Raw genomic sequence first — 9006 nt, forward strand, 5'->3', positions numbered from 1 at the left:
AATGGATGTTTCTGATATGAGTGGGCTCTTTAGCGGTATTGATATGGCGGCCTCGGATACTGTTCATCAGGTCATCCCAACCCTCGATACCAGTAGTACACTCAACACGACCACGCCGAGCGGGAGCAACGATGAAAATCTACTCTTGGAAGAAAGCCAAGCCAATGCGTCGGAGAGTAGTCTCATCTCTCTAGGCGTGTCAGAACCTGAAACATCCATGGACAAACAACAATGGCTCAAGCATAAAAGAATGATTCAGATACTCTATGCCGAAGAAGGTCTATCTTTGAAGTCAACTAGGTCCATAATGCACAAATTTGGTTATCTCAAAGGGTAGGTCCTCGATAACCCATACTGAAGGATTTTTACTAAAATGAGTAAAGGGCTAGCGAAAGGATGTTCAAAGCCCGCGTTCAGGAATGGAGCTTCCAGAAAAACGTCACGAAACAGAAACTCCGCCCTGCTCGTAAAGGCCAAGACTCTCAACTCTTGAGCCTGAATGATCTGGCCGGTATGAAAGAAGGGGTCGACTCCCTCTGCACAGGCCATCTTCGAAGTGATACTGAATGGGGTTGGTCTCTGGGTGATGACTTCCGTGTCGTGGAAGACGAGTGGGATGACGCTTGGGGAGATACTGCAGAGTTCATCGACAAGCTGCTCAAAGGCTCTGGAGCATCAAGCATTGACGATCTTAATGGTGTTCTTAAGCCTATGGTAGAAACACTCGGGCTCTTTTCATTACCCGCGATATTCGCCCTGGTTGTCCGGATGTGTAGAAAGCTCCAGAATGTAGGACTCGTCCGACAGACTGTTGGAGCTTTTCTCTTGAAGTGCCAGAAAATTGCGGAGAACATGCACTCGGATCGTCATTCGGCGCTTATCAAAGTGCTCAAACACACGTACTCAATCTCCCAGCAAGACACAGAAAGCCTTGCAAGCCTAGTTGAGGTGGTCTTTTCTATCTACATCGGTTTTGTTAACACCTTCGCCAAATCAGAAAGTGCCACGGCTCTCTCTCTCGTCTCATTCTACCTTGTGTACGTCAACCCAGAGTCCTGGCGTCTTGAGGTTACTCTAGAGAAACTTTATCGACTACTCGATCGATCCGAGGAAATTAACGGCAGGGAAGATGATGCGACATTGGATATTTTAGGTCTTGCCATCTTCATCCTCCAGAAGACAGATAAGAAAGTTGATCTGGCCAACAACTGCAACAGCATGAAGAATCGTATTGACAAACGAAGACCTACGCCCGATGCGCCGCTGGAAGGTAAGCTACTAAATCGTTACCTCGACGCGACTGCCGCTCTTGCCAACTTGTCGAAAGACGGCTCATCGCGGGCAGATCGTAACGCTATGGATTATATGGAGCAGTATAAGCAGATTCAAAAGCAGAACCAGGCGAAGCAGGACGCGTACGGCAAGGTGCTTGATGAGCAATTTGAGGAAATGAAAAAGCGCTTTGAGACGACGTCTCTTTCATAATATTACTTTCTTTTCAATATGTCAATCACACTTCACTGTCTTATTGTACCTTGATTAGGTTGTTAGCCGAGCCAGACGTTCATTAATTCATTGGTCTTGCTATGGAACTAAGCTGGATTTTAACATCTTCTGGTGATATGCAACCATTCTACTACTCTGTACTGGTCATTGTAGATATACACACACGACATGCTTCAGATATCCCTGTGTAAACATACAATACCGTGTTATAAGTTACTGCCCAGAGGTTATGAGCCTCAATGATATAACATTGGTGAATGGAATTTACTCTCGGCAGGAAAATTCTCAATACATCAGGTCAATCCAAATGTACATTTGGCTGGGCACGTATGCTTCGGTTGCATGGCAGAGCTCCGGACTTTTTGGTAACACTGAAAAGGGGGTGGGGGTGGCTGATTGCAGAAGGACAGAAGGACCGTGATGATCATTAGTACTTTTCTGGAAATTTGGCTGTAAAGTGGGGGGTTTAACAGATGCACTGTAAGAAATTAGAAATTACAGTAGCATGAATGCACAACACCATTGGTGCCCCCTGTCAAGATAACACTGTGAAGGAGGATCCCCCTTGGGTCAGGTGCACATGCCCCCAGGCCCAGGTTTTGTAATGTCACTGCAAAAGCCTAAGTGACTAGCGAAGAATCTTTCCAACCAGTTTCTGTTTTCACAACGCGCGGTCCTTGAGCCTCAAGCAGCCTGCAGGGAACTTTCGTGGCCCGGGCTGTTTCGTTGTGCTGACCTTTTCCAAAGATGTTAGGGTCATTTCAAAAGATGGGGGGAGCTCTCTACCTGGGGCTCTAGTATCAACTCTTTGGAAGCCCTATAGCGTAGAGCGATGCGGTGGTAAGTATATAGTTTCTTTGCAGATCGTCTGCTTCTCTTTCAAAAGGCTATACAGTGCATTTTTGATGCATATGTCTACCCACCTAGACGATGTTTATATATCTTGGGCGTTTGTTTATCACGGTGTTGTCCACTCTCATCAATATACGCTCTGCACCATCCACCTTCCCGTTCTCCTAAACTTCTCTGCTTCCCCAAGTAAACGCAAACCTTCTCAATCGTATATCACGTTAAACCGATTTAAAGGCGAAATGAGCTCAGCTACAGTACCTCACAAGGATAACTGGATCTCCATCTCCCGCAAAGGAGGACGACCAACATTCGGGGCTCATTACATCACTGACTCGCGGAATTCCCCCCTTAGTCGGTGGCTAGCTGAAAGCACCCAATACTCGCCGTGGAATGGAATAGATGCTGTTCGTCAAGAAGCTCAGATCACAGTCCACCGAAGATCAGCCAGAACCCCAAGCAGCAATAACGCAACGATGGGAGCATCCTGAACAAGTTAAAGGTGACGTAGCATGTAAGTATATCCAGTGCATGAAATTTGTTTCCATATTAATCGATACTCTGGCTTATCAGACAGGGACCGGGGCATGATATGAAACGTAGAAGAGAGAAAGAAATTAGGGACATTTTCAAAAACCGGGATTTCTGAAATGATATATATGTCTCTCGGAGTGCAATGACTGGATTCATATTCTATAAAGAGCTAAAATAAATTGTCAAGGCCTTTCACTTGCATCAAGCAGCAGGAACATGTTATACAAGACTTTTCTAGAGGCCCTAACACGGCATCTGTCACTTTTTGTGATGGACGTCACAGGGACAAATAGGTGTTATGCTTGAGATATGCTTCTCAAACTCTGCCAACAACCTATCTTTTTCTAACCTAGGTGGCCCAAAACTGTCCCCTGTCACAACACTCGCGAAAAGTTGAGATTTTTGTAGCACTATCTATTTATCTAAACCAGGTTTGATCACTCTCCTGAGCTGTCTTGAGTGGTATCTGGGTGGTGACTGAGTAGCTCCTGAGTAAAGCGGCGACAGGTTAGGTGAGCGACTGGGGTAAGTGGGGGTAACTTTCGGAACACGCAACAATGCTTGAACGAATATCTTCTAGTTCAACGTGTGATTAGAGTCCATGTCATCTCGGTCTGGCTGTATGGCTTACTATTGTGGCCGTTCCACTCCTACAGGGTTTGTAGACGCTTGCCAGCCATCCGTCTTTCCTAGGCTATCAACCATTGGCTATGAGCAGTTATTTAGGTGAACCTCGGGAGCTAAATACACTTTGACACTTTGACTAAGGTTCTATGAGCGTTCATAGGTCGACTTTACACTAGAAATGGGACTAAGCTCGTGGCTAAGAGGGGGGAATGATCAAGTGGAATGGCCTCTGCGAGACGTGGAACAGGTTCGAGAAGTGAAGTGCTGCTACATTTTTCATTTACAACGCATTTGCACATGCAGCATAGCGACATTACATTGAGTTAATATCCAATATTGATTTTCGGTTCCTATCTCAGACCCAAGTCCTTGACCGCCAAACAGTCGATGCTTTGAGCAACCAACATCCGAGATAGCATTGAGCAGGCGCCATCCTCAACAGGACTCAACCCAGAGCGGGCTAGGCTTCTTAAAAGGCAGCCAGGGCACCGAGGAGAAGAGCAGCAATGCCACCGACGGGGCCGGCGATGTGAGCAGCACCAGCGGTGACGAAGGTGGAGGTAGGGTAGGCAGTGCTGACAGTGCCGTTGCCGGAAGCAGAGGCGGTGGCGAAAGTGGAGGAGGGGCAGATGGTGGTGGTGGTAACAGCCTCCTCGGTAGTGGTAGGGTACGAGGAAGCAGAGGCAGTGGTGGTGGGGACAACGGCCTCGGAGGTGGAGGTCGAGGCCGGAGCAGCCGCGGAGCTGGTGCTGCCGGAGCCGCCAGCCTCAACCTCAGCGCAGAACTTCTGTACAGCGGGAAGAACCTCGTCTAGAAGGCGTGTTAGACAGACTGCTGCAAGGGACATGCTAGAAATTCAGGGATATACATACTGACACCGACATCAGCACCGCACTTCTCGATAACGCAAGGAGTAGCAGCACCGGTCAGGGTGGACTGGTTTTCGCAGACACAGGCGAAGTCAGAGACATCGCAGGAAGTGCTGGAGGTGACAGCATCCTGGATACAGGGCAGAGCGCAGGACGGGATGTCGGAGAGGGACTGAGCAGAGGCGAGGGCAACGATGGCCAGACCAGCGAAAGCGTACTTCATTTTGGCGGTTGGGGGTGGTTGTTGAGATATTAGGATATCAAGAAGGACTTGTTTGAGGCGCAAAGTTCACAATAACGAATGACTAGTGGTGAGATAGTGAGCGTAGGTGAGGAAAGAAGAACTGACACACAGCGACAGCCGGCAGCGAGACCTTTTATGCCTCAGTCCCCTGGTTAGCGACTGATGGTCAGATCAACCGCGATCCTAGCAAGCAATCTCTTTGCTGGTTACATTCTGTTAGACGCGCCCCAAGTTGGATCTGTGAGTGGATACCGGGAAAGGGGTGGCTGCATGGGTCGTCCTTGATGGAGGGTTAGAGGTTTTCCGGGGTAATTTCACCGAGGACCCATCACATGTCGTTTTCTCATGCGGGGAATCTGGGGGCCAAGCAGAGTCAAGCCTTTCAGGGAGATCATTCCAATGAAACTATTCTTGGACAGAGAAGCGGTGGTATGTTCTCGAAATATCAAGATATCAAAGTCACAGAAACAACTTGTTTGGCGTGTGGTCAATGATATGTTTTGCTGAAGAGCGTCGTACCGCACCTTGAGGCTGTTGACGGGCATACATGCATGTCAGACGCAGGTACACAACTGACGGCCGAATTTTTACTCAGGGGGATGACACAGAAATAAACACTAGCGCCTCGAATCGTCCATCGCCTTCCGGGGTACTAGACTACCGTATTAGTCGTGGGAGCAGCACCCCGGCGATCCAGAAGCTAGTCGAAAAATCCTCCATTAGGCGTGCATAATCCGAGATGAAGTCGCACAAGTGGGCACCGGTCTTGTTCAGTACGGGCACGACTCTTCCTCATCGGCTCCGCCTGGTTTTCCTGATCCTGGTATGCCTGGCCAGCCATCGCTGCATCATTCGATTCTGTCCGAGATTTGTGCTGTCAATCCGCAGGCTAAGCATGCAAACAAGACCGTTGAGTGGCTGAGACCCCTGGCTTCTCCAGACGCCGGTCCTATGCTTAATGGACTGAAGAAATGAACCAGCAAAAAGCCACCGGCCTTGGCTGCCTGTAGCGTAAACACTGTTGGCTGACAGACGCCAGGGGAATTGAGGCTGGATTACTCTGAGGCAAATGCACCTCCAGTAGCTGCACTCTGATCAGTTCGTTGGCTGCTCGCACTTGGCTGCTGCGCCTCTTGAGATTCGGCATTCTCAGCAGTCATGTGAAAACATGTGGCAATACCAATTACAATGTCTGTTGACTGAGCACATGAAAATGGTTGTGCGTTGGGTTTGGGATGAGCAGATGAAGCCCAAGTGTGCCTGAGAAGGAATGAACGAGCTCACACAAGTGTAATTTGAGAAGTGCAGGTGAGCCGGATGAGGCGGAAATAATGTAAAGCCTGTCCTCTCTACGGTATGGCGAGTTTAGTGTAGGTAATTCTGCTAAGGTCTAGTACGGGAAGGGCAGAAATGGCCTAACATGGTCTCTCAGGCTGCATCATTGGGCCGACCATGAGTCTGTGGTAGCCCCTAATTCGGCGTTGCCACAACGAGAAGCGAGAGCTTCTCGGGGGCTTTTTATTCGAGCCGGAACCTTGGTAGGTAGAACACGCGGCGATGCCCCAGCTCCACGACACAAGTACGGTCCCTCATATCTGCCTCCGCTGTTATGCGAAACAGATCTCCCACGAGATTACATGCCCGAAAGCACACCAGCTTCGAGTGCGTTAAGAGACGAGTATTGGTCTTTATAAATGGCTCGGTTCGATAATACTTCATAGCCCTGTTTATTGATGAGGACCATCTTGGCAATGGGCCCATTGTTCCCGCAATTTTCCATATTTCGCAATTGCTGATCAATTACTATCGTCGAGACAGAACCCCTCAAGTTATACACACTAACCAAGCTTACTCCCAGAGTGCTGGCATCACAACACGGATCTCTTTGCATCGATCGATTAGTAAAACTTGTGGCTCGTCCCAGTCATCATGCTACTTGCTTCGAAAAGGGGCCAGCCTTTGAATTCTCTTCTGATCTCGCCAAATAACCACAGCCACTAAGCCCTCCATCATCGTGTAACAGCAGTAAACGAAGACTATGTATTATTCTATTTGCTGATTCCCCCTTAGCCGACTATGAGCCTTCTTTTCTCGATTCTGAATCTGGAAAGAGTTACGGCGGGCGCCACAGCAACAACGAAACTCCTCCATGATAATGTCGTCTGCTGCTTGAATATTTCATTGAGAAAGCAGACTTGCTATGAAACTTATCTGCCGCCGAACAGCGTATCTTTTTGAACCCAATATTTGCCCAATATTTGTTTGCTTGGTGTTTTCTTTAAGTCGGCTCGAACGAACTGGCACTCAGGCGCCCTGTATCATGATAATGACCAGATGGCTGAGGTTCTCAGTTCAACTGGATAGGTCATTTGTGGCATCGGCTCTATCGAGTGGTCTTCTCGTGTTTCGAATTATTGATGAACCCGTTATGTTGGCACCAAAGTTCTCCCTTCCATTCAACAGTGCATGAGTTCTTGCAGTCTAGGCTTGGCAAATCAAATCCTAAGAGATACCGAAGTTCCGGTATCTATTTCATGTTTTCATATGTCAATTTCTACTCTTGGTGAAGTCTGGGTTTCGCTCTTAAACTATCAAGGCTTTGTGCACTATCTGCCTTCCTCTTTTACATACAGCCGCGATTGAAAGGGCAGTGGGCGCGTTTATTCCAACAACACTTCTGACTTCCAGGGTCTTTTAGAGGGGATTCGCTGCGGCACAGGCGGTCCACTTTGAGCCGGAAAACCGCCGGGGCCTGGGCACTATGATAACGTTAACGTTACCGCCTGTCAAGCGAGATGCGAACTTCCATAGAGTCTGATCGCAATTGGCACTTGTCACGGCTACGCCGCACTCGTACCTCACCGGTGTCCAGAATAGGACGGTCGTCGCGCTGTCCGACCATCTGTCGCGCCGTCCGACGATGCGCTGAGTGAGGGCAATGAAGATGGCATATGCCTTGCATTCTCTGTTCACCTCCTCCTACAAGGCTTGAAGGACTGTGAGAGTGCAATGGGATTCGAGTGCAGCGGGCGTAGTGGCGTCTTTAGGCACGTTCCGTGCATGCATGACCACCGTTCGCCTTGTAAGGCAGTGATAGCGCTGAGAGACCCGGCGGAAGGATCGTAGCGTCGGAGAAATTGTGACGTTATAGGTCAAAGAAGCGAATTTATTGTAGTTTTGTTCGGCCTGGCCGCTTCGTCTATTGGCCCACATCGATTCTCGCAGCCCCTCCCGCTTCTTGGGGCAGCATCGCTGTGGGCCACGGAGACTCCATAACATCCTACGTTTCCGCAGTCGTGGGGTCTTCCTCGCTTCCTCGGTCCCTTTCCTCGACTTACAACTATGACGACGTCTTACAACAATGAACCAAAGATGAACATGTAAGCTAGACTTGGTGGTTCATAAGAATGAGTCGAAATCCCAACCTGCCAAAGAAATTGAAATCACGAAACACACGCGAGGCGGATTGGGAACCATTGAAAACACGAATTATCGAGCTCCATATCTCTCAAGGTCTTTCTCTGCAAGAAGTTCGAGAAACATTGAGAAATGAAGCTGGGTTCGACGCTACGTCAGTCCTTGGCCCTCTCCCTGTTGCTCGGGCTCTAATATAATCCAGTGTTCGGCAGTATCGGTCGAGAATCAGCAAATGGAACCTCGACAAGAATGTTAAGAGCTATGAGATGAAGTTTATAGCGCAGAAACAGGAGCACCGCAGGATCACCGAACCTAATAAGGCATCACTTCATTTTCGTGTTCGAGGTCTTCCCGTGGACCCATCGAAGATTGAAAGATGGAAAGCCAGAACAGGCTTCGATGCAAGTACACCAGTATCACCTCATGCAAGACCTAGTAGGTATCTTCGCCTACCTTGGTGGTTTAAGATAATTGATATTTAATACCAGATACACCTTCTGGACTCAGCTATGCAACCGATAGCGAAGACCAGTCGCCACCAGGCAGCCCAATCAAAGAAGAGCACAAGTTCAGTTTTATTACTGAAAGCTTCTCGCGGGAGCCATCTTCCAGTTATACAGAATCGAAGATGGACTTCGAATCCACGCCATTCAACGTCTTCTATGACAAATGTCGGTGGATTAATCAAGTCTACCGTAGCTTACAACTGGCCACTTCCACCAGCGAGCTACAGGAAGAGCTCTTGTTGCCACAGAATATGGAGGGCTTGATGGAGAATTGGTACCTCGACGATCAAACAGAGGCATCGTTATGTCACACCTTATCAGACCTTGAGGGACACCACGGCATAGGTCATCCAAACACACTCGAGATACAAGAAAAGCTCGCATGTTCACTACTAAGGCAGCGGCAATGGAAACCCGCGGAAGAGGTCATAGTAAGATTACTAGACTCCTCAAG

At 48.6% G+C, this 9006-nt stretch overlaps 2 protein-coding genes across 2 annotated transcripts; one reads left to right on the forward strand and one right to left on the reverse strand.

Moving 5' to 3' along the window:
* Positions 1–396: 396 nt before the first annotated feature.
* Positions 397–1485, forward strand: UCRPA7_7353 (hypothetical protein; the record flags this gene model as incomplete). The annotated part of the gene is made up of 1 exon (XM_007919885.1): positions 397–1485. The coding sequence occupies one exon, from the start codon at positions 397–399 to the stop codon at positions 1483–1485; it is 1089 nt and encodes a 362-aa protein (XP_007918076.1).
* Positions 1486–3985: 2500 nt separating this feature from the next.
* Positions 3986–4608, reverse strand: UCRPA7_7354 (putative cfem-domain-containing protein; the record flags this gene model as incomplete). The annotated part of the gene is made up of 2 exons (XM_007919886.1): positions 3986–4326; positions 4389–4608. 2 exons carry the CDS (start codon positions 4606–4608, stop codon positions 3986–3988), a joined length of 561 nt encoding a protein of 186 aa, XP_007918077.1.
* Between the last annotated feature and the right edge of the window lie 4398 nt (positions 4609–9006).

Source organism: Phaeoacremonium minimum (genome assembly GCF_000392275.1).
Source record: "Phaeoacremonium minimum UCRPA7 unplaced genomic scaffold PA7_03_scaffold_518, whole genome shotgun sequence".
In the NCBI taxonomy this organism is placed as follows: domain Eukaryota; kingdom Fungi; phylum Ascomycota; class Sordariomycetes; order Togniniales; family Togniniaceae; genus Phaeoacremonium; species Phaeoacremonium minimum.